The 25,828-nt window shown below is 45.0% G+C and overlaps 1 protein-coding gene across 7 annotated transcripts in view; it reads right to left on the bottom strand.

Moving 5' to 3' along the window:
- Positions 1–326: 326 nt before the first annotated feature.
- Positions 327–25,828, bottom strand: part of LOC6546931 (NACHT domain- and WD repeat-containing protein 1) — a 34,249-nt gene continuing 8,747 nt past the window's right edge. For 3 of the 7 annotated variants that reach the window (XM_026980493.1, XM_026980494.1, XM_015156389.2), the window contains 16 exons: positions 20,937–21,468; positions 20,533–20,840; positions 19,957–20,132; positions 19,755–19,899; positions 19,043–19,208; positions 14,275–15,187; positions 13,629–14,086; positions 11,629–12,076; positions 11,421–11,550; positions 11,004–11,118; positions 8,593–8,775; positions 6,453–6,548; positions 5,314–6,397; positions 4,999–5,241; positions 4,603–4,919; positions 3,359–4,336 (listed from right to left, as the gene is read on the bottom strand). In XM_026980493.1, coding sequence (XP_026836294.1) covers positions 3,545–4,336; positions 4,603–4,919; positions 4,999–5,241; positions 5,314–6,397; positions 6,453–6,548; positions 8,593–8,775; positions 11,004–11,118; positions 11,421–11,550; positions 11,629–12,076; positions 13,629–14,086; positions 14,275–15,187; positions 19,043–19,208; positions 19,755–19,899; positions 19,957–20,132; positions 20,533–20,840; positions 20,937–21,131 — 5,769 coding nt within the window. In that variant the 5' untranslated portion in view covers positions 21,132–21,468 and the 3' untranslated portion in view covers positions 3,359–3,544. Of the gene's footprint in view, positions 2,143–3,358; positions 4,337–4,602; positions 4,920–4,998; positions 5,242–5,313; positions 6,398–6,452; positions 6,549–8,592; positions 8,776–11,003; positions 11,119–11,420; positions 11,551–11,628; positions 12,077–13,628; positions 14,087–14,274; positions 15,188–19,042; positions 19,209–19,754; positions 19,900–19,956; positions 20,133–20,532; positions 20,841–20,936; positions 21,469–25,828 lie in introns of those variants that run through there. The other 4 variants (XR_003407875.1, XM_001974656.3, XM_026980495.1 and 1 more) reach the window with 4 other exon arrangements.

Here is a 25,828-nt window from a genome sequence, read left to right as displayed (position 1 = left end):
CGATGCGGATGCCTGCTGATGCGGACGCTTTTGGCTCTTGTTTGACGTGGGCTTGGCAAATGGTGTCATAATGGCCGGAGAACTGCAAACAAACAATGGCTGGCGACATTGGGACAGATGGGCCGAATAATGAAGAGTGGTAGCTGTAAGCCATGCATAATAAAACCGGCGAAACTGAATTAATTGTTGGCAACTCGATGCATGTGACTTCGGCTGAACCTTGACCTGCAAGCCATTCTTTTGGATTTACTGCAGAACATATAGGAAAGGAAATCGCTTGCGAAAAGTCGCTTAAATCTTGAAAAATCAAAAATTCTCCAGTAAAGTTGAGTTTAATTTCGATTTAATAGACATTGACAGGGTGTACATTTCAGAGTGTTTTTGTGTTTTTTGTTATGATTAAATATCGCTATCCGATTCCGTGGCCATATCCTTGTCCGTTTTCGTATCCAGGTGCAAAGTTCCTCGGGAGATGCTCGTGGCTCAGCTACAGAGATGTGGACACTACACTACGCTACATAGGAATTAATTTCTTAGTTTAACGAAGTTTCACTTGCGGCATGCATGGAAATATCCAGTGTAGAAATATCATTGTGTCGTTTCTCAGTTTAGAGTGGTTTTTGCGATTGCGTTTTTATTTTGTTATTTTGTTTTTCGTTCCAGGCTAGAACCTCTGATTGTCAGAAAGTTATTGAAGTTACATATACGAGTATCCGAGGGAAGTGCAAGCCCGTGACCCGAAAAGTGCAATTCGAACTGAGGTCGTGGAATACTAACTCTACAGCGAACATAGTAGCTTAATATATACACTCATTTGCTTAGTTTCTTAGTTAACCATCCATGTTCTCAGTGTGTCTGTGTGCAAGTGTTGGTGTGGATATCATTACTTGTGTTTTTAAGCATAGTTACGCTTTTTACCCCTTTAGAGAGCTCGTTTTTGCACATCTCATTTGAACCGATTCTAAGTAATTGCGTTATTGGGTCAATACAATTAACATTTAGCTCGTTTAGCTAATTTAGCTCTGGCTTGGTAGCTCTGGTACATAAAACACTCTACAACAATAAAATTTGTAAATGGGCTTACTTAACTCTAAAATTCCTACAAAGTCTGAGACGGTGGTTTATCAGATTTAACTACATTCATTTTTCGTTAACATCTACATAGAGAAATGGGAGATGGGTTATTTGTTACGCTCGTCTGCCCACTTATTGCTTGGCTTTTTGGATAAGTACTCCATTTAATTGCTGCCTCAGGTCTTATCCCTTGTGGTATCCTCCTCCTCCTGAAGCGAAATGATCTGCATAAATTGACAACAAATGCGGAATGTTCTTTAGAATGTCTGCGATTACTGGCATTTGCTCTAGACACTAGACTCTATGCGGCATACGCTACACTGTATAGTGGCATGCCCCAACATCGAATTACTTGCCGGCATCTACACTTGCTGCCAAATAAAGGATACTTGCACGAGCCATCAAAGCAAAGGGCTTTCACAGCGGCCTTTGGCCAAAATGAAGATGCTTAAGCTCTATGGAACTAACTCTAGTGGTATGGCTAAGGAATTTGTGTCTATTTTCAGTACCTGGTGGCATACTTACTTGAGGATATCCAGCCGGACGTGCACGGGTTGTTTAGTCGATTATAAATATGCTATTATACGAGTATGTTATAAACTGTGTAGAGTTCTCAAAAGTGTTTCTGGTTCAGCATTTGCATTTGAGGTATGCCCGTATTACTCAAAAGGTATTTAAGTGTGTCTAGTGCCTAGCAATAACATTGTGCTTATCTTATCCTAACGTCTATCCCCACTGAAAGAAATCGTCGAAGTCATCTAGAAGACGAAATTGAACCAAAAACCAAAAATTAGCCGAATTGGGTTAGTCAATTTTGGGGTGCCGTTCGGTGTTGGTTTCTTGCAAAGTGCTCTGTACTCAGTGAACTAGCTTCGAATTGCGGAAAACACTGGAGATTGCATGCCAATCGAGTGGGGAAACTTAACTAAATGGTTTTCATTTCTTTTGTTGGTTATTATGGTTAGTTTTCATTCAGAGTGGTGGCCGTTCCTACTGCATCTCTTCCGGATGCACTTGTTTATGGGAGCAGTGAGCTGCGGGAACTGGTTTTCGAACTGTGGGCGGTGGCTGTTGGTTGTGGTGGTGGTGGTGGTGGTGATGGTCGTTCGGTCGGAGTTGTGGTACGGATAATTGGAATGGAAAATGGGAACTTCATTTTCATCTGTTTTATTTGGTTTTTGGATTAGCAGCAGAAACGTGGCCAAACTGGACAACAACTTTAAAACGGAACGAGTACTCAAAAATATGCAGGAAGTTATACAAGTACGAGTATATAAATATATATGTACACATCGAGAGAGCGTAAAATCGTTATAAAATCGAGAGGAGTCGAAAGTGTTAACAAATACTTAATGATCGAACGAAAGCGTATAACACGTTATGGTACACTTAAGGATATGGTACACAGGCCCAAGTTGAGGGCCATATGGCCACAGTTCCATTGCCTCGACGATCGCATCTCATGTCCGAGCGTAATGGTTTAACTGAACGTAAAGCTGGAAGAACGAGCTGCTTACCTCAGTGGACACTAGTCCCTGACCCCGTTGCATTTCATTCGGAACGACTCGCTTCGATTCCGCTGGACTGGAATTGATTGGTTTTAATTCGCTCAATTCATTAGCCGGCCAGCGATGCACTGGTCTCTTGTTTGCTTATCGAGTTAATCGCGTTGCGAATTTATTGATTGCCATTTTCTGCGTTGGCCAATGCGAAATGAGCACGACCACCGGTCGGATGAGCACTTAATATTCATGATGCAGCCATTTACTCGAAAGCCATTACAGTCGAAAACACGCAGAGTTGGCTTGTCATTACCTGGGGTAAAACAAATTACTATTAACAATAGCAAACGGCATCGCACACTCATTGCCACGATTTCGCCTGAATTCCCAAAGCCATTTGCACTTTTATTCCTCGAGTTTCTTGTACTCATGCTTTAACTCGCATTCGGTTGAATTCGTCATTTAAAAATATGAAACATGAGCCTCACTGGTGGTTATACAGTTTGATTAAACAAATGCAGAATGCCGAAGGACTTTTACCTATGATTTTAAATGTTTTCACCTAAATATTGTCCATTGGTACAATATTACGCAAGTAAATATTATATTTAAGTAAGTTTTTGATCTCAGAACATTGAAAACATTCTTCCCGCATCCAGAGCCTTTAAATTATTAGAGCTCGCCGCTTGTTTTCCAAAGTGTACTTACCTGAACACAGTTTCCGGGCAATTTGACCATAGATAATTGGATATAATTGAACGAGTAATGAAAATAAAACGAAATGAACCTTGGGAAAATTTATTAAAATAAATACGTTTAAGTTGACTACTGGCAAACAACTAGGCATGGCCAAAACTACGTAAAAAGAGTGGCAAAAGGGGTGCTGGAAATCGGAAGTGGTGCAGAGTGTTGGTGGTGGTGGTGGTGGTGTGGCTGTTCGATTTGGTCGGTGGTTGGGTTTTTGCCAGTCATTGGGCCACACAGTCGTTGCAATTTGCCGTGGGATCGGGGGTGCTGCCATTCGAATGGGAATTCATGGAATCCCCGTGCGGGTGACTAGACTCCGAACGGCTGGTGGTGGTGGTGGCGGCCTTGTGGCGCAGCAGGTGCCAGCGGCGCTGCCAATAGTTGGCCTTTTTGGCTAGAAGCTGTTCGCTGCCGGCCACCTCGATGTGACCCAGTGAGGCTCTACTCGACTGCGGATGCAGGATGAGATCCGTGCGGAGTTGCTGCACACGGCGAACATCGTAGTTCTCCACCACAATGATGGGTGTGGGCCGGAGTCTTTCTGGCGGATTGAGCCGGATGTTCGGCTGCAGTGACCGGCAGTTTCGCTGGCGGTGCCAGATTCGAGATTTCAGACTTGGCCAGTGGAGCAACTGCCGCAGGGAGATCCTTTGAGGCGACTCGATGGCCGGTGGCGCGGCCAGGAGATCCCTGACCAGATCAGGAGCCACCACCCCATCCGTAAACTGTCCGGGTACGTGCGAGTCCAGCCGCAGACTGCTGCTGTTCTGTGAGTTCTGTGGTGGTGGTGTGCTCACATAGAACTTGGTGCGGTTGGTGCGGGTGGTGCGGCGGGGCACCCGCAGACTGTTGGTCTTCCATGCATCGTGCAGGGATCGGAGGCCGGGCAAACGTGCAAGGTGGTGGATGTTATCGTAGGAGGCGGACAACATACCTGCGCGCTCGTCCTGGTACTCGTCGTCGTCCGACGATTCGAGCCGGTCCTCCACCAGCGAGGTTTGCCTCGAGAGACCCTGTTAAATGGGTTCAGATTGCAGGTGTTGCAGGTTGCACATGGCATATGACATGTTGCACATTGCGGATTGCACATTGGTGTGTAAGCAAACAGAGACGAAGCGAAATGAAACGAAAAGAAGAGACGAAACGAAACCAAAATGGTGAGCGCATCTACTACGAGTACCAAAGGAGTACACACACTAAAGCCAACTGCAGCTAAGGTCCTTCCAGGTCCTCCATCAGAAAGAGAGAGTATGGTGCTCAGTGGAGGCCCTTCACTTACCGCATTGTGACGCCTTCTAGGCGGCGAGCGCTTATTCCACAGCGCCTCCAATTGGTCAAAGTGCTGCGATTGCGCCAGAGCCGCCTGCTCCGGTCCCAGATTCGCCTGGGAAGCTCCCGTCTTGGTCTCGGCAATCTTCGAGATCTCCTCCATGCTGGCCGAGACGCTGAAGCGCCGCTTCAGACGCTCATCCACCTGGGCCATCATCACCGAGGAGGTCAAGTGGCCGTACTTCTTCTGCCAGGTGTAGGTGTCCAGCGAAACCTCCTTCTTCAGCAGACGCTTCATCTGACGCTTGGGACCCTGCGGTCTCAGGTCTGTGGCGATTTGGAAAACATGGACAAGAGTTCACATCTCTCACACCTATAAATTCTGTGAAAATGGAATAACTCATACCTTCGACATCCTTGCTGGGACCCGAATACGTTGGCAGTTTGACATACTGCGCTGGAGTGTTATGCAAGCAAATCACGGGAAGATTGTAGCTGTCCACCAGCTGGACCAGCACACGAGACACCTCCAGACTGATGTCGAAGTGGGTGAAGGGCACGTGCATTTGAAGCGAGGTCAGAGCTAGTCCGCGCTTCGTTTCCCAGACGATCAGGGTCTTGTCATCGCTTCCAGAAACGGCAGTGGAACCTGAGTTCAGGATCAATGCGGATTGAATAGAAAAATTTCGTTCCTTACACGGGTATATTGTGCAATACTCACCGTCTGCCGAAACTTTGACTCCAATCACAGGACCCAGATGTCCTGCCAGCGTGTGCACCTCCTCGCCGGTGAGCAGGTCCCAGATGATGAGATTCATGTCCTTCGAGCCGGACAGGACCTGAGTCTTGTTGGTTACCGAGACGGCCACACAGGTGACCGCATCACTGTGCCCCACCAGCACCTGGCTGAGTTTGCCGCCCGTTGCTTGCCACACCTTCAAGGACATGTCCCGGGATCCGCTGATGATGTGCACACTATCTGCGCTGATCTCGAAGCATGTGATTTCGTCCGAGTGCGAAACGGAATACTTCTCGTCCTCCTGGGTTAGAGACCAGATCTTGAGTGTGTTATCACCATTCGTGGAGACGGCAAAGCGCATGTTGTTGGTTACGGCCAAACTTTTGTAGGGTCCCTGGATGGTCTGCAGCAAGTTGCCCGAATGGGCCATCCAAACGAGCAGCATGGAGTCGCGATCCGTGGAAATTACTCGCAACGAGTCCATTAGCACCACCACCTTGACCACCGGTGCAGTGTGGCCCTTGAAAGAGTGGCTGATCTCACCCAGAGCCAGGCTCCAAATGTGCACCATACGATCCTCGGAACCGGTGGCCAGAAACTCGCCGTTCGGCGCAAACTTGAGGCAAGAGACCCCAGCTGTATGCCCCTCCAATGTGCACTGGTATTCCGGCGTATTGATCCTCATGAGGTGCACATGCCGCCCGGAGGCAATGGCCATTTGCTGGGAGTCGCGGGACAAATCGAAGCAGGTAATGGGTGGCAATGTGGTCGATGGTGATCGTTGCGCCTGCGCATGACGCTTCAGGCTGCGTTTGCGACGCGGATGCCGTGAGTAGGGATTCACATAGAGCTCCTCGTTGCGGAACGAATAGAAGGTGATCTTGTTGCCGCCCACGGTGACCAGGAAATCGTCATTGTCCATCGCATGAACGGCGGTGACTGGGCCCGGATTCGGAGGCAGGGATCTTACCAGCTTTCCGGCGTGCATGTCATAGATCAGCGCCCGTGTGTCATCACAGCCCACCACACAACGCTGGCTGTCCTTGCCAATGGAAATGCTTCGGATCTGCGGATGCCAAACTAAGGATCAGCACTCACTATGGGGATTAGGCGGCACTCACCTTCGACTTGTGTCCTTTGAGAGTATGCAACTCCTTGCCGGTGGCCAGTGTGCGCACATAAAGCGCATTGTCCTCACACAAAGCCAGCAGAAAGACCTGAAGATTAATGAAAGGCGGTTTTAAGTTTTTCTGTTTCAAATGCCGAATTCAAAACAAATTTACTTGTAATAGTAATTTTTCAGTTGCCTTAATTACCATTTAACTCGAAATGATATGAATGTAATATTTATCGTATAGAATGATGACGATTGCCATTTTATTGCACCATTCAGTATTATTAATTGTGAATTTTACATTTAATTGTGGATCGAGTTCTGAGTCGTTAAGGGCCGTTGACGAGGTAATCGAAAAATAATAAATTGCATTTTACCAGTTCAGATACGGAGGCTGAAACATTTCAATTTAAGGACAGCCCACAGGAAGCTCTCCTCCGCGGGGCGGGTGAGGGGAGTGGCAGGGTCACTGCCGTGCCACGAAGCCATCAGGATGCAGGCCAAAGAGCAAGAAAGCTGATTTCCTTTTGCCATTTTCCTTGGCTAAGAATCCTGCCCAAGGGACTGCTCCCCCCTCCCCTCGCACAGTGAAGTGTCGTGCATGTGTATGGGTGTCCACAGAATACGAATATGTATGCATATATTCGTGGCTGTGCAAAATTACATTTCAATTTGGGAAGGCGGAAAGTCCCGCCCATTCGGATATGTCCTTGTTATCGCGAAACAATTTTTCCGCCTGCTTATAGGCAATTTTCCCTCAATTTTCACCAGCACTTTTGTTTAATGTGCGAAATTGTATTTTCGGTTGCGGCAAAGGACATCATGAGTTTTGGCTCTGAAGGAGTCCCCCAAAGTCCAATGGTAATTGAATCGCTTCCCCGGACTATCTTTTTGCTTTGTCTCTGACTTTTCAGTATTTTTACGTTGTCTGAAATGGGAGGAGACTGGAAGCACGTGAAAAAATATTTATTTTTTCATATAAGACGGAGATTTTTATTTCAGATGTGCATCGTATCATAACTTGATTCATTAAAGAATTAAAAATTCAACGTTATTCTAAGCGAAAAGGTACTAGGTAATATTTAAATGAAAAATCTTAAAATGTACTGGAAATTCCCAGCCTTATTACTTTCTATTTTTTTTAGTGCACAATCTGCTGACTGGTATGTGCTATCCGAGGAGATCCCATTGAGCCAGGAGCTGCAGACTCGGCGCACCTTGAATTACAGTGGCGCTTTCCTGTTGTCTGTCTATTGTGGATTTACTGGCTGGGAGCAGATGGATGTGGGGAACTGCGGAACTACGGAACTGAGGAGCGAGTGGCAAGTGGCAAGTGGAAGCACGCATCAATTGCCAGCCGTTGGGATGGAATGGGAATAAGATGAGATGGGGACCGAGCACAGTTGCCATTGACAAAGGACAACACTGTTGGGGAGCCGGAAGATCCCCGCCGGTATCTTGATATTATTTTGCGTGCCAAATTGCTGCTAAGTATGCAATACTTATTGATAGAGGCAGGCACGAACCCACACATACACATATACTCACATACACACATACACACATACACACATAAGCACACATCGGGTTTTTTGTCAAGCTGATTGACAACAAAGGATTTGGCGCGTAATGCGTACCCAAGCCAGATTCACTTATTAGAATTTTAGGAGAGAAATCCCCAAGTTGTCAAGACACCCAGCTTTCTGTGACATATCTTGGTGAATCTATGCGCTCGTCCATCTATTGTGTTTCGCTTTAAACTTGCAGGACTTCAGCTATATTTTCAACGTTGTCTCTGGCGTTTATGTGTCCTTAAATTGCGCTTTTCTTATTGGTTTACTTGGAACGCTTCACTCAAGTGGAATATGGCTTAAAGCTTGGCATTCTTCTCCTTCTTTTTATTATATTTTTCTGTCTCGAACGAAGGAATTGCTTTTAAAGCTTTTCAGCTGATAATGGTGAGCAGGGAAATCCCCTTAAGGACTCAACTTTTGTCTTTGCCAGAAGTTTGTTTCGTTAAATTTGCGAAGCCACATAAAGTGCAAGTGCGAGAGCCTGGGGAATTCACCCAGGATGCACTTGCCGCGCAAGGCTAAATCCTTAAAATAATATTTATTTCACAATTAAATCCGGTATTTTCAACTCACCGAATTCCACGAAATATCAATACGGAGTACAGCACTCGTCATCTGCATGGTGTTCAGCAGGGCGAAATTCTCCAGGTCCCACACGCAAATTGTCCTATCGAGACCGCCCGAGATGAGGACATCGCAAGCTCCGGCCACCACGATCCCACTCACTGCACCGCGATGATGGGTGATTCGGTGTCTCTGGAGGGAAAAAATCAAAGTACAAATTATTTGGGAAAAAGTACGGGTATATAGGCCCACTTAAAATAGAGATCCGATTAAGATAAACTGAGCTATGGACTTTAGAATTTCAGTTTAGTAACATTTTTAAATTTCTAAAACATCATAACATCAGAAAAATTACAAAAAATTTTGAAAAAATAAATTTCCAAATTCGAATGCAGATTTTTAGAGAATTATGCCAGAAACTGTATGCTTAATCTCAACATTCTAGCTTTTGCAGTTCCTCAGATCGAGGCGTTCATACAGACAGACGGACGGATAGACGGACATGGCCAGATCTACTCGGCTATTGATCCTGATCAAGAATACATGGTCAAGAATACAAGAATATGGTCTTTAAATGTTCCCTGGACTATGCACGAAATTCGATTTGAAAAAGCACAGCAACTTTATCTTGCTTGCCCATCGAAAGCCATTTGTTTCTAATACCAACTAAACGATCGGATTTTAAATATTAATAATATTAATCCCAGGTAGTGTAAGTGGACGTGGACTTGGCTTGCGTGTCCCATGTGCTACCCGCAAGTTTGCCGTAACTTCCGCTCACTCGTGTTTCCCTTTGTGTGTCACATTTCGTATGCATTAAGTTAATTACCACCTAGCATGCGAGTTTCCCTTCCCAGGAAACGACGGCGCAAAATGCCAAAAGTTTGATAAATTACCTGGACCTTTAAAAAAAAAGGGGAAGGCAGCAACGAACGGTGGCGACATGAATGGAAGAGCCGGCATGACACGGCGTATACGTAATATTGTAATTAATTCAATAAGTGCGCGTAATTGCAGGCGTGTGTGTGAGTATGTATGGCACTTCCGGTCGCAGGAGCAGAGTGTTGCAGCCGCAGCCTTGTCTACGGTCTACAGTTAAAATCGTAAAGAGCGTGTAGCAGCCGACTCAGCGAAATTGACTTTAAAATATGCCCGGGGCCAACCGAGTGGCAATAAATCTAATTTCTATATGTGTGTCAACAGGACGACGACAAGGACGAGAACAAGGACACGGGCACCCACACACACACACACACTCACGCCTGATATGCAAACATGGCGCATTGTGGGTAATCACAGTTTAATGTGTGCGTCTCTGAAATATCAACTTAGTATGACTTATGGCGGGGCGGAAGTGGGAAAAGTTGAACAGGGCCTATGACAGGGGCAGGAGGAAAGGAGGAAAGGACACCAGCGGCACCATCTCCTGCCACGGTTCATTTGCCAGGCCGCGGAACGTGTAAACCCATGTTGAACGAGCAGCACACTCATGTCAGCCAGATGGCAACAATTCAGCCCCACATAGGAACAGCACACACCCAAATCCAACCCATTCGCACACCCACCCTCCAAAGTGACCTTGCCTGCTGTTTGATGAAAGGCTGTCGGCTGGTTAGGCGGAATTTATTTGGGCCAGAGAAATTATGCAAATGCATTCGGTCTGTTTGATCTGGTTTGCGGCGAGATTTTGCAATTAGCCTCAGCAAATGCGCTTCTCATTGCCCCAAAATTAAATGCGTTCGATGCGCCATTTCGAATGGGACTCAAACAATAATTTATAAAATCAAACAGAGTGCTATTTGATTTCCATTTACATGGCGATGAACAAACCGATTTCGTATTCTATAAATGTAAATAAATGCCTGCAATTGAAAGGACTTATTTAAGGCCATAAACTAGCTTCGAGTGTGCGCACCAAAGTTATCAAATAAATTGCCAAGAGTACGCAACAGAAGGCAATTCAACTGGGCTAAGACAATAAGACACTTGCCAGTCGGTATTTGAACAATTAATAATATGCTGTTGTTCTCATTCAAAGGGTCTTGTCTCTGAGAATTCTGGCATTTAGATAAAGTCTTTCATTTATAGAACAAAAGGCTGCCGTAATCCTGTATTTCAAAAATGACAACTCAAGCAGCATAATAAGAAATGCAAAGTAACTATGGGTAAACTCTCCTATTATGCGGATATGCACACAACACATGGCTTTTGGTGGACCAAAATGTGGACTAAAAATCTGTTTGACCAACGCACAAAATGCTTTCAAATTAGCTTATGGCCATGCATGAAAATCCCTCCAAAAGTTATATGGTCTCCATTGTCCCGCTTTTAATTCGCTGAAAGTGACCATTATGGCAGCCATTAGTTTCCCCAGCGCAATGCCCCCATGTGGATGCCCCATTGTGTTCGTGCTTGCTCACCAGTTTGCCGCTGGCCAGGTCCGTGATGGCGATGCTTGCGTCCTCGCTGCTGCTTATGATGAGCGTGTTATTGGCTCCGGCTGCCACGCCCGTAATCGGAGCCGTGTGGACGTTCCTGGGATAAATGGAGAAGCGGAGGATGTTTAGATAAATTGCGCCTGCAGAGATTTACAAATTACGCCCGAAGCGGCGAACGGAAAAATGGCAACGATAAAGCGACGAAGGAGACCGGCACACAGAAATATATTAGGTCTATAAATCACGGAATTACTACGGATATTGAAAACATAGTGTTAGCATTCTGTAACTATGAGTTATTTGTGTGCCGTCATTTTACAGAAGTTTTGCTGTACTACAGTGAGAAAACCCATTTTCTCACATGGAAACCACACCCTTTCTTTCGCGCCGTGTACTCACTTAATGTGCGCCCGTCGCTCGCGGAGTCCTACGTGCCACACAAGAACAGTGGCATCCTCGGAGCCGGTCAGCAGCAGCTCCGAATCCGACTGGGGCGCCACCAGGAGGCACGTGACCGCCGCAGTGTGTCCTAAAAAGCAAGCCAAGTTGCGCGATTAGCTCGTCTAATGGCGGGACATGGCCACTATCGCCGCTACTCCCCACTCACCTTTGAAGATGTGGTCCAGCGAGTTGCTCATGATGTGCCACTGCTGCACGTCGCCGGAGCTGGTGGCCAGGATCAGATGCTGCTTCGACGGAGCCAGCCATACGGCGCGAATGCATCCCGTTCCGGACACCGTCATCGTGCGGATCTGCGAGGGCAGCGGAGCGGGCAGCCAGCCGGTGAGCGGCACCAGGAGCGGTACCGCGTAGCCGTCGCACCAGGCGGTCGCCGAGCGGACCGTCATGCTCAGCAGCGAGTTGTCGTCGTCGTCGTGCTCGCTAATCGGACGCAGCCAGGATATCAGCTGGGAGCCCAGCTGCATGGGGTCGCGGGTGAGGACGTCGCTCGACTTCCGGATCGTGTAGTAGATCAGCTCGATGTCCCTGTCCAGGATGTAGCAGCGCACGTGCTCGATCAGGCAACGTAGGTAGCTGATCGACACGGTTTGCACCTGGGGATCGTGAAGTTAAGGGTTTCGATTAGACTTCATTTGTGTACATCCTTTTGAAAGGAATAATGAGGCAACCCCTTTCTCAATATGCTTCCATACTCAACAATGTTTGCATTCTGCAAAGTATCTCATAAAGTGTCAATTATAAATGGTCATTTACATTATTTATCTATCGTTTATTGATGTCAACTAGTTTGCCATTAATCCATATCTGTTTGTAATAGAAAGCAGACTTTGACAGCTCCATTAGTGTTGAATTTAAACGACGACGGGTTAATAAATTAAGACGTCTCACTTGGTTGCTGGCTTAATAAACAAAAATATGTATGGCCATCTTTCAAAAATACTACTCTTAACATTTTAAATTAATTAGGCTCGTTTAAATGCCGCACAAAAATTTAATTTATTTTAACATGTATTAAGGAAGTGTTAAATCGTTTGGAATCTACCATTTTAAATTTTATTTAGCAGCGCGTTAATTAGATGCAAAATGATTCATATTTTATTCATGTTTGCTGTCGTTTAGTCAATAAAAGGATGCCATGTTTGCCGCTGGGAATGCAAATATTGGCAGTTCGAAATTTATCAGAATATTCAATTCGAACAGAACAAAAATGTAACAAACAAAATCGTTAATTTGATTGGCTCGCATCCACAAAAACTTCCGCACACAAGCACACACTAGAGAAACAAAAGTTTAATTGCATACTTTCCAGAGCCGAATAATGAGTTTTCCGCACTGAACGAAACCAAATGGAATGAAATTAAATGAGCTTCATGGCCCAAATACGGGAATCGGGCATCAGGGAGTAGCAGCAAATGGCCAACTGCAGCGAAACAATTAGGCAACCGAATTAAAAGCTGTACCAACCAACAGCTGTACGAGCTTTGCTTGAATTTTGCATTTTCAGAAGGGAGCAGCCGGGGGCGTGCTCCGAATATCCGTCCTAATTTCATTATCACATTATACTTTTGTGGGGCTCTTATTGAGCTGGACTCTGGCTGTCTATCCGCCTGGCTTTCTCCATTAAAATTATCAAACAGTTTGGCAGCTTTGGGGATTGGATGCAGGAATGGTTATTATGAAGTTTACTACAGCTTCTTGGTTTTATTAATTTAAAGTAGAAGACGCTACCTAAACATGTCTATAAATCTCCTTAATTACTCGTTGGCTAGGTTTGTTTAACGATTTCCTTCACTTTTAATTGCCACTATAAGTGGCAAAAGCCCAACTTTATTTTCCACTCTACGATTTTATTGCTCGTCTAGCAGCACAATCAATAGTATGTAAATCATTTTTGGCCATAATTTAGTTTCACTCCCAGCTACACTTCATCAGACCTCCCTTTGAATGTACAAATTAACTTTGTGCCCGTTTGATGGTGCTAAATTTTGACATGTAAACGGAAGACCGTCTGTTTGATTGCCAAATTACCAGGCAATTAAGAGCAGCCAAATGCTGAGCTCCACTGATTGCCTTTCCCCACAGCGAGACAGACGCGCAGGGATGGGGCTGCGAAACTAATTGGGGATTGGGGATTGGGAAGCTCACCGCCGCCAGCAGGAAGTCGAAGTTGCAGACAGCGATCTGCTTGAAGCGGGTGGTGTCATCGGATCGCATCAGGTGGTGCCAGCTCTCCTCCACGTGGCGCATGCTGTAGCTCACATCCGCTGCGATGGGGTTGTAGAAGGTGGATGTGTCGTCGTTGTGATGGGTGGAGGACGACTTCCGGCCGGCGGAAACGGCTGACACCGCCGACAGGGAGTCCTTCTCGCGGTCCCTGTCCTTCAGGCTGATCACCGACTTGCTCTCGCTGCCATTCGACTCGTTCTCCAGCGTGCTTTCGTCCTCGTCCTGCGGAAAGAACAGGTTGGCCAGCTCGCAGTGCAGACTACGCGTCCTTTGGGCGTCCATATACCGCCGCTTGGCCACCGAGGAGCAGTAGTTGTGCCGCCACTGGATCAGCACCTTGCCGGACATTATCTTGTCGTGCAGGAGCAGTAACAGGTCTACAAGTTGTAGGCAATATAGACAAATTCATCAGTTCAATAAAATGTTTTTTGGCTGCATCCATTTCTAAGCCCATATATTTACAAAACAATTTAAATATGAATACATTCCTTGGAATATAAAACGTGATTTTAAAAACATTTTTTTCCCCTTCATTCATAGTTCCCGCCTTAAGTATTTGACTTACCCATCTCGCGATGGATCTTCTTAAAGGTGGCGAAGCTAAAGTGTCCGTTCTTGGTCTCAATAAGCGACTCCGGATCGTCGGTGGGCATGAGCAGCTCCAGCAGCTCCGTCTCACTCAATCCGTACTCCGAGCAGGTGATGTAGGAGGCCAGATCGCCCACCGCCTGTCGTCCGTAATGGCGTTCCAACTGGTCAAACTGCTGCTCCACATAGAGGGCAAAGCTCACGTCGCCTGGAATGCATTGTGGCGGAATCTTTAGCTTTGTGGCATAGTCGCCCAGATTCAGATCGAACTGGTACTCGACGGACTTGAAGCGATCGCGCTGCATCGGGGTGAACTTCAGCTGCTCCACGGGCGTGGTGGAGCTGCATATTATCTGCACATTCCAGGGCAGCGATGTGGGTAGCCACGAAAGAGCCGTAACAATATCGCAGTCCAGCGGATTCAGCAAGTGCAAGTCGTCAATAAACAGGAACAGGACATCATTGCCCATATCCTCGACCCGTCGCAGGAGGTTCTGGAACCAAGTGTTGATATACAGCGGATCAAAGGAGGCGTCCTTGGGCAGATAGCCCTCCGGTATATTGAAGATGATTGAGATCTGCTGACAAATCACGCGAAGCAGCTCCAGATTGTAGGCGGAGCGGGGCGTGGCCTTGGCAAAGCGAATCACCCGGTGCACGCGAGTGGATCCAAACCAGCTGCCCACCTGGCCGTACAGGTGGCACAGGATGGCGCTCTTGCCACTCCCATCCGCCCCGCAGAGAAAGTACGGCGCATGGCGACTGCCGTTCCGGAAGTTGGCCATCAGATTCTGGCGGAGCTGTTGGGGCACCCGCGACTCCACCAGAGCGTCGCTGTCCATGTGCTCCCGCAGGATTCGAAGGTGCGTTGCGTGCTCGTGAAAGATTTCCTGGAACGCGCAGCAAATATATTATCTTACAAATTAGCAAAAACTACAAATAGCGTTGGAAAAGTGGTGAAACATTATTCTTTGTTTCCTTGCGTCCTTTTAGAACGCTTTTTTCTATCAACAAATCGTTTTTATTTCATTTGAGTTTCCCAAGCTATAGTTTCAATTACTTGTTTTTTTTTTACATATGGCAGTATGCAAATTTAATGTCCTACTTAATTACCATGTGATGCCATTCGCAATTATTAATTATGTGCGAGCGGTATCAAATGAAATCACTATAATGACAGAACATTTTTCAATGCCCATACCCATAAAGTGTGATTTCTGAATCTAAAGCGACGTCTGTATAAATAATTATTATACGCTTTAAATATGTTTCAAAATGATCATTTGAGTGCCGCGAACAAGGTCAACAGTGTGCAAGTTACTTTTTCCTTGCAGAATGTAATTATTTCTGATTGCGTGCATAAGAGAATCATTTGCATAGAAATACACTTTGAATGTTTTCAAAACCGGTAGCTGTTTTGGTTTGTCCGTAATTGGATTTGCCACCTGCCACATGCCACCGGCAGCCATAATCCCAGACCAGTGTCATTTCCATCCGCATCCTTCAGGCATTCATCTCGGACCAGCTTCCGTTAGTGAGGTGACCTCTAGGACCTCTTAGAGGTTCTTCTTCCACTCCTTCCCCTTCTCCACCCACACCCCTCGCAGCTGTGAGTAAATAAAATAGAGCCGCACACGTATGACCAAGTGTCGCCCGCCTTCGCTCGCAGTTCTCGAGACCAGAGCACGTCATCGGCATCAGTATCCCCATCACACGGAACGCCAGTGAGTGGCATTCAGCATGTTTGCCACGCAACTTTGTTTACCCGAGCCCCTGCCCCACGCCTGGCCACCTGCCCACCTGACGACCAGGTGTCTGAGCGGGTTGTACTTGGAAAAACAGACTTGCTAAGTGCTGAGAACATGTCGTCCTAACGTATATTCCCATTTAATATTTTGAGTTCAATATACGGAGCAACTAAGGACCGAAGTTCTATCAATATGAATATTCTTACAAATTGAAAGGAATTTATGCAACGGACATCTTATCTGTGAAATTAATGAGAATAGCATCTATCATCTCGATATTAAGGAACCTACGTTAAATCTCAGTTCTACTTTGAAAAACATTCCCAAATATTCCCATTTTGATCATTTTAGTTCAATATACGGAGCAACTAAGAATCAAAGTCCTATCAATATGATAGAATATGATATGATAGAATATGATATGATAGAATATGATATGATAGAATATGATATGATAGAATATGATATGATAGAATATGATATGATAGAATATGATATGATAGAATATGATCTCAGTTGTACTTGGAAAAACATTCCCAAATATTCCCTTTTTAATATTTTTAGTTCAATATACGGAGCAACTAAGGATCGAAGTTCTATCAATATGAATATTAAGTAACCTAGGTGAAAGTTGCTCAAATGCATAATTATATTTCTGAATTTCAATAGAATTATTTTTCGGCGAGTGTCAGTCGCCTTGTCTGGCTGTGGCACATTCGCCACTAACAAGTAGTCATCCTGGCCTTGTCAGGATCTCAGGCTCAGACTGCGTCTGAGTCTGTGGCGGAGTCTCTTATACCATTTTTCGCCAGTAAGCGGCTTTTGCTTTGCAAATCTCATTTGACAGCATCTGTGTAATGCACTTCTCGGTGACACATCCACCGAATCAATACGGCCAGGAGCTGCGTGTCCTTTCTGGCTTCCCTCTTAAAGCCACCTGAGTTGCCGCTTAATTAGTTGGCGTTTGACTTGCTTTAATTTCATATTCGCAGAGTGCCAGAGTCACATGCACTGGGGTTGAGGGGTTGCGCATACGACGTGTTGCACCAGGTGAGGATTATGGTGTGCTTTGGCATAGAAGGGGGCTGCGCACTTTGCATATTTCTTGGTTGCGGCAACGAATGCCACAACATTTTGTCAAAGTGCGCGGTGGAGGTGGATCTGATGGGTTTTGCCTTTGCAACACTTTTATCCGCATCGGTGGTGGGAGGTGGTTGGATGAAATGGTTTGGGATGTTGACCGGGCCTGAATGCAGTTTACGTTGCTGCATCGTTAAGTGCAAACAAGGGACGACCTGGCTGGGCGTGGCTACATTGTGCCCAAGTGTAAGTGTGTTAATATGTCAGAGGCGGCGGTAAAAGGGGGGCGGGCTCGGGCCGGAGAGCCGTGGAAAGGAAAATGACTAGGGCGAGGCTGGAGCTTGAGGCAGTGAGTCGGCAACATGTAACTCGCAACCCGCTCTACTGCACCACAAGATATTAGTTTTAGATTATAACATTAGAAAGGGTCTACCAAAGAAAACATTAATGTTAGCTAACACAGTAACTAACAGCGTTTGCGCTTTAAGAAGATCAAAATTATAAAAACTTCAAAACTTCTAGTTTTCAAATAAGGGTATTTGTTTTGGCCGGTTTTAGCCATTTTTCCTAGTGCACCACTTGTGTTCGCCCGCTAATGGCAGCGACCAGTTCGCATTACGCCTCGTCCTTCGGCTGCGACCGAGCTGAAATGTTAAATGCTTTCAACAAAAGCCAACAAGAGGTGGCGTTTATGGGGGTCGGAAAGTGGCGGGGAGTGAGCTTATGCAATGCAGGGCCATGCTGAAAACCACAACTGGAACGGAAGGCGATGCGAGTGGCGCTGCCAAGCGGGCGGTAGCGCCAACCTTGAGCTAAACGATTTCCTCAGCCATTTGACGTTTTTGGGCCAACTCGATTTCAATTGGCTTTTATTGCAGGAAATCTCTTTCAACTCAATTTCGCCAACTGTCATATGCAAAACATACATTTTCGGGCATCATCTTGTGCTTGTACACACACATATGCAGTTGTGGCCAAAATATTAGTTGTAGTCCAAAATAGAACATGCGAAACTTACTGCTCAATTTGGATAAGAAACAAAAACAACAAATTTTTGCCCTCGTCCATACTAAATACAGGTAACCTCGTAGCAAACGAACAACTTGAATATTTAATTTTATTTTCCACAACTATAGATAAAATGCATCTTTAGATTTTATTTATGGCCACCTTATTATTTTGCTCACAACTGTGTGCTTAAGAGGGACTTGCACATGAACGGATTCACTTGAATTTTCCTGGAAATTGCAATTGCCCAACGAAAATCTCAACATATTTCAGGTAATAGTTGATATAAAGAGAATCCCTAACCAGCATTTGCTTGCACATATTCACAAGAGTGCCTTGTGTTTTCCTTTTATTCGTTTTAAAAACGACTTATTCTGCAAATGACCACTTTGTGGCTGTGCAAATTGAAGTGGTATTCATTCAAACACTTTAAATTTTCCATTTTTTCTGCTCTTTGTTTATTTTCCAAGTTTTTACGCCAAAACATCTGCTTGAAGCCTAATTCACCTGCCACATGCCGAACATTTAATTAACGCTCAGCTATTAGCCAAGAACTCGAGAGTTTGAGGCGCTACCAATGAACAATAAACAATGGAGAGCCCCAAGAAAAGCTCAACATAAAGGTATACAAAAACAAAAAAAAAAAAAAACAAAGTAACACAAAATTATAAAGGCCCGTACCAACCAACTTTGTTTGTTGAAAATTCTTGGAATTAATTTATGATTCTTCGTTTCGGCCGCTGGCCAACCGAAAAATAACAATCAGAATTGCTGTTGATTAAATAAGCGTTCAGTGGTTTAGAGAAGTGGGGCAAGTGCTGGGCGAAATACACTTAATTTAATTCGCGGCTCCAGGCGTTTTGTTACCTGTCCGCTATATTAATGGCCCAAAGTGGCTGGCCAACTCACCTGCACAGTCTTTTTCCTCCCCTTGATTACGTCGGGATCATTGGTTATGTGAGCCTCGATTAGCAGTCGCAACTTGTCAGTAACTTTGTTCTTGAACTTGCTCAAGTAGGACTCGTGGTCCTCGTTGTCCGGATCGATGGCCTCGCTGGCGGCACTGCCGGGCACCCTGCAATTGGTAAGAGCCCTAATTAGCCAGCACTCCTAACCAAAAATCCCTGAGGACTATCAATGTCATTGGTGTGGTCAATGTGGTTAAATGTTTTGACTAATGCGTGTACAAAATAAATATTGTGATATACTGTTTGTATATGAATGCCACACCTTACATGATAAAATCTGACATCGTTATTGCACGTCATCAGAATCTATTTAGCTTTTTATAATTGAATATAAAGACTTTCCGGTAAATCCCTGTCAATATTTCAGAAAAAATGGTTTAGTTGGGGCTTTAATACTTTAATTGGCACTATTAAGGCATTATGCAATGACTTTCTCCTTTTTTATTCGGGGTTGGTAAAAGTTATCATAATGAAACTTTTTCACATTAGCAAAAGTGATTAATTAAACTTTTAAAAGTTGTGATAGTAGTGGATTGTGTAAATGAGCTCACATCAAACTAACGATGTACTGCATTTTTTGCTTCCAAAAGTTACGCTTCTTTGTTGGATTTTAAATTAAATAACTGGCACATATATGCATCCGGAAAACTTACACAAGAGTAGTGTGATTATCTGTGGAAAGGTTCATGGTGAGTTCGTCCTTGATTTTCCTCAATCGCTCTGCTGCCTCCACATCTCTTTTGCTGCACTGGGCGGCACGTTCTCGGAAAACTGCCAGGATTTTCTCGCTAGTGAGAGCTAAAACAGCGCGTTTAGAATATGACAATTTAAGGTACAAATAAGAAGAGAACCTACCCATAGCCTGGGAGACTTCCCTTTCGATCTGCGAGCGTCGAAGTTGCTGAACCCGTTCCACAAAGTCCGGCGATCGTCCTGATGCACCAGATCCTTGAACCAGTGATTGAAAGGCTTGTTCCAAAAAGCTCTGCATTCGCTGTGAGTCAGCCAGCCAGGCATCCACGGCCATCAGCCTGCAAAAAAGCAAAAAAAGGGTTTTCAGTAACTGGCGGACAAGTTGCAGATGTCGAGGCAAGTGTTGGCATTTCCATATTTGCCCATCCCCATGCCGCCCATTCAAATATTTGCCAAAGTTCAGCTCCAATTGAGTGGCCAAACAATGCGAATGTGGCACATGGATAATTTCAGCCAAACAGTGCACAATGGAACGGAAACGGAACTTTGACAAATATTGGCCAACTTTGTCCATAACTATTTCGGTTGCAGCCAGCAAAAACAGCAGCAGCGAAAACAAAACAGCCTTCAATGCACGACATGTGTAAAACCGATCAATAAACAACATCTGGCTTACTTCTCTTCATGGAAAAGCGGTTCATAAATGGTTAATGCACTGTGCCTGACTCACGAGCTTACCGATAATCCTGCTTGAGCTGCCGCTGCGATTGAGATGCATCCTTTTCATACCACTTGGCCAGCAGTGCCTCTTGGTCGGCAGAGGTCTGCTGATCGGCCAGGACTGCGGAGAATATGTCCTCATCCATTTTCGTGGGCAGAAGCTGACGACCGATGCCATCGCCCACGAGCACCATGAAGAAGACGCTCTTCGTGTGGGCGTGGCAGGTGTCGATCTCGTGCAGATAGTCATGGATCAAGTAGGGATCCCGCTCCAGCTGGTGCACCTCCAGGTCGCCAGTGCCAAAGTGCATGTCCACGAACTCCAGCTGCGTAAGCATTAAATCAAATAATTTGGTTTATATTGAAGAAGTTAAGATGTTTTTCTACTAATTGATAACTGAAACCTGCAAAAGTATCAATACCTCAATTTGTCGGTCATCGTAGAGGGACTGCAGCTCGGGACCGACCAGTTCGAGGAGCATGCGGCGCTCCTGGTTGAACTCATGCTTCTGGCTGGCCACGTAGATCTTGATGAGGAGCGGCTTGGGCAGGCGGGTGTGGGCGCTGGTCACGCCCCTCAGTGCATTCAGCACGCTCTCGTCGATGGGCGCGGCCATTTCCGGATGCGAGCTGCCTGCTTTTGCCTAGTTTATTTGTTTGTTTTTGCGCGGCTGTGTCGGTGATTGAATGGGTGTTGTGGTAGCGGCTCGCCTCGCCTTGCCAGCTTATTTAAGTTGGCCGAAATCAAGTGGCATCGTCGTCCTCGTCGCGGTTTTATCAGAGTCAGCTTCGAGCAGGCCACAGCTTTGGCACATGTTCAATGCGAGTGGCAAATAAAATTGGTTCTGTATCTGTGTCTGAATCGGAATCTGAATCTATATCTACAGCCGCGCTCCTCGCCACCGCACGGTTCCTGGGCATAGCGGGCCAAAAAGTTTATCCTTCTCGTTTCAGCTGCAAATACAAATTGAAAAGAGCAAAAATTGTATTTATGGCAAAGTTTTTTGCATAACCCGAAACGTAATAAAAAACGAAGCCATGCGAGACTGGAAAAGTTTCATCCCATGATCAAGCGAGGGATAAGTCCATACACACTATACACTTGTGGCCAAAAAGGGGCGAGCACAAGTTGGACAAGTTAGCAAGTGTTAGCATTTGACTTAGTTGTTGATTGAAACATTTCGACATTCTAAGGAAGGGGCGAAAGTGTTGCCTGAAATCGTAAGTGAAAAGTATATTTTTCTCACGTCTAAAAGAGGTAAAACACTTACGCTATTGTTTGGCCATATGCAATATATTTCGTTATATTATCGTTTCGCTTGAAGGAAAAGGGAATGTTTGGGTTTATAAAATCCGTGCAACCGAAAAATGCTCTAGCTATTCCCCAAACGATTAAAAATAATTGAGCCTGCCCAATGCTGGCTTTAAGATAAGCACGGACTTGAAAGGGGCATGTCCTGTTGGAAATCTGCTGCCGTCCTGCCACTAATGAAGACCCATTCCCTTCGTCCTGTAAGGAGCTGTCTGCCGACCGCCAAACAAAATCGATTGCCATTAATTCCGCTTCAATGAGTTGGCTAAATTGCTCGTTAGGACAGCGGCGGAGGGCAGGACATGGCTGAGTCCTGCGTTGCCTGCCCTTCGCTGCCCTGTCATTTTATATTCCTCCATTGCGAGGTGCAAGTGCTTCGGGTGTCAGTTTCAATCAGCCTTCGCAGCACACACTCACACGTGTTTCTCCGTCTCAATCTGGCTTATCTGTTAAATATTTGATTCCCAGCGAATTAAGCTTAATGAGCGCCTTGCCCGCCCAACAGGCGAGTCAAAACGTTCACAATGATGTGAAAATTATACGACCTGGCCAAGTGCATGACCCATTTCAGCTGACCACGTAGCAAAAGTGGTAAAGCCCTTGTAATGGCAATCAGATATTTGACCAAAAAATTGTTCTTCTTATCAGGACAATTAATAAAATGCCAGCTAAGCTGGCCATTAAAAGCGTTATGAGCAACAAAGTAAACTATTACGATTTTTATGTCTTCACAGTTAGGTAGAAAACCCATTGAAAACCATATGCTTGACAAACTTTATTGTCTCGCCTTTTTGGTGGATACAGCGGTATAGAAAGCCACGGCAAAGTTTTTACGACACATAATTGGATATTTGATAGGGTATGCTGACCAAATTACTCATTTGCCTGTGAGTGGCAACAATGTGCTCTTAAAAATGACTGGTTAATGTTAAAGTTTGCTTTTTAGCACAAAACCATTGAAATCAAGCATGCTTAAAGTGATTTCCAACGAAATGTTCACTAGCTCATTAAAACATTGAAGGGAATTTGGCTTGCCCATGGATTATTCTACCTTATACATGGCTTGGAGGCTACGATAAGATTTAAATACATAACACAGTTTACCTCAAATAAGTGTATTATAAGATTTAAATACATAACATAACGCACTACACAGTAATAGTAACAATATTCTAATGTTCATTTTTATTTCAAGAATACTATTCAATTTTTCAAGAGAGTTAATTATTATGTACTAACCAAATAATCTGTAGATTACTTCAATTTTTAAATTTAAAGCAAAAAATCATACATATCCGGATCCTTTTACCCTTGGATTATATTTCCCGCTATTGTACTTATACCATATATCCACACACACTGGTAATAGCTAGTTCTCTTCATTCATGGCTAACAGACAATTTACCTTGACCAGAAATGATCCTTATTGGCGATTAACCCCATCATTAGTCAATTTCCGACGATTTAGGCTAGCGTTTCGTCAAAACTGTCAAGGACAACATTTCTAGGGGGCCTCAACGTTTATCGCTGGCTTGCGAGGAGGATATTAATGACTATAGGCAAACACAATTTATCCTTATGCTGCCTGTGCTATTACTCCTCCACTGGGCTGATGTAACTTGGACAACACAGTGGCCACAGTGGGTGTCATATGGCCCCCATACCTGGATGGGTGGGCCAACTGGGCTCCATTGAATAGGAAATGTGCAGAGCGTGCTGTCGATGCCATCGATATTCTGTTAAATATTAAGAAGCAAAAAGTACCTTTCAGCGCCTGCTATCTGGCATTTGGAATAAAGGAAGCTTGGTATTGCTGACATTGCAATATGCATTCCTCTTGCATTCCCCGTGTACTCGAAGAAATGTTCAGAAAGAGATACTGCATTGTTAATAAAACAGGTGAGGTTATTACAAGCCAGTTGAAATACGCCCAAGGGAAGAATGTTGGGAATTATGGGCTTGCTCATAAATTATGTAATGCATTTAATTATTGTTAAAGAAAAAACCACTTTTATGTTGTTCTCTTAGTTTGTTGAGCAAAGCAATAAACAACTTAAAATCACGTCAGTGTAAACATATGCCATTCACAATTCAATAAAGGCGTTATCGAGCCAATTCCAACTGGAATTGACCATATTTGCTTGGCTTTATCCTTAACTTTATTAATGGATCCAGGCTGGGCGGTCAAACAGCCGCAACCTGTGACCCCTGGCCATTTGCACAATGGAATGAGTAGCTGGCCCAGCGTCCGCAAACTAAAATGAAAATAAAATATTGGCACTGACGCGCTAGACATAAATAAGTAAATAAATGATAATAAGCGAGAGGCCGCAACAGGCAGGCGGAAAACGGGAAAAATGGGAAAAATGGGAATGGGAAATCCTGAATGGGCCTTGGGCAAACAGTTGGGCAAAGTCAGCAAATTCAGAAAAGTAACCAAACACGGAATGGGCTCAACTGGAATGTATGTTTGAGGGAGGCATTAATAATAAATCCGATGCAGTGTGTGTGTGAGTGTGTGTTAGCCCGCTTAGCTGCTCATTTTTTGTATAAATATTTAAGAGAGGAGAAAATAACAACAGGCGAATATGCCGGGCATGCCAAAATTAGAACAGTCGCCATTCATTTGCAAATGCCAGCGAGCCGAAAGTTTTCCCAGCCGTTATTACCTGCATTTGTATGCCAAGGAGAAGCTCTGCCGAAAAGTATGCCACAGAATTTGCTTCTCCTTTTCGCTTGTCTCGTGCAGCGGAAGTGGCGAGAGAGCGGGAGAAAGCAGGCAAGTGTGCGTGCGTGTGTGTGTGTGTGTGCGGATATAGAGGGTGTTTCGCTTTCTTTGTAAGCAGCTGAGACTGGCAAACTGCACAGTGGATACAGGCTGTATTGCACCACGAGCCCACGGTGCGTATGAGTATTATTTTGACATATTTAAGGTAAAGGTAAGAAATCAAGTTTTAAGGAAACTTCTCCTTTTCCAAACTTCCCCTAAGTAAATCTATTTTATAAATACATACTTAAGTTGTAAAATTCTATTTTTAGACTATGGCCAGCTGTCAGCCAGGTGGTCCACTGTGCAATAGAATTCCTCATTGAAATAAAAGTTTATGCTGCCATCAGGCTAGACGTGGGCTTTTGCCCCCACATCAGTCCCTTTGATAAATACAAAATGAGCTGCCATTTGCCGAATGTTTCGCCATCACCGCCTGGTCGCGGTACAATTGATTTGGTTCGCTTCTGTTTTTCTTATTTTCTTGTTCCTGGTCCAGCGAGAAAATTGAGCAATTTTGGGCCTTAACTGTCGTCCCAGTTCCCAATCGGCACCAAATTGCCAACGCTCGTTTTGCCCAGTTTCCTGTAATCAACTACGTGATCGAACGCATTTGGGCAGTGAGCAAGCAATTTGCATGAATCGAGCTTTGATTTATGAAGGGAATACGACTGCACATCCTGTACTTGGCTGGCCAGGACCTCGGTGTTCACTGTGGCCTCATCCCAGCATTCGATGGGGTCAATTGTGTGGGGCTTCGATGGCCCTTGACACGAAACCCTTTTCAAATCCAGGACTTGACGAGCCAGAACCAATTGTGCTCCATTCGCCCGGGGCTTTTAATTTTCAGCCATATTCTTTGACAATTTTGTGCTCTGCTTACCTGAAGGTCATCGCCGCAGTGCCCGCCCACCTTCGAAAATTCAAAAGCAGCTGCTGCCGGGCCCGCATTTTATTTATGCCGAGCAGGTAGCAAAGTGGGGCGGAGAAAAGAAATGCAAAAACAATTCCAAGTGTGTCTTTCATTCGGTGCCCACTTGTCGTCTCTTTTGCGCCTTTGTCTTCGGCTACCACCGCCCTCAGCCCTTTTAGTCTTGCTGGTGGTAACAGGGCTGGCTAACGAAAAAGATAGCTATCTCAGGAAGCAAATGCGGCTTTAAGTCGACAGGCTGTAACTAAGGATATCAAACGGCTTGATTTGACATATTTACAATAAACATAAACATACATTTGAT

Source organism: Drosophila erecta, unplaced genomic scaffold (genome assembly GCF_003286155.1).
Source record: "Drosophila erecta strain 14021-0224.00,06,07 unplaced genomic scaffold, DereRS2 tig00000092-arrow-pilon, whole genome shotgun sequence".
NCBI classification, from domain to species: domain Eukaryota; kingdom Metazoa; phylum Arthropoda; class Insecta; order Diptera; family Drosophilidae; genus Drosophila; species Drosophila erecta.
Note: the sequence above shows the minus strand (reverse complement) of the source record. Positions and strands in the feature narration are given on the sequence as shown.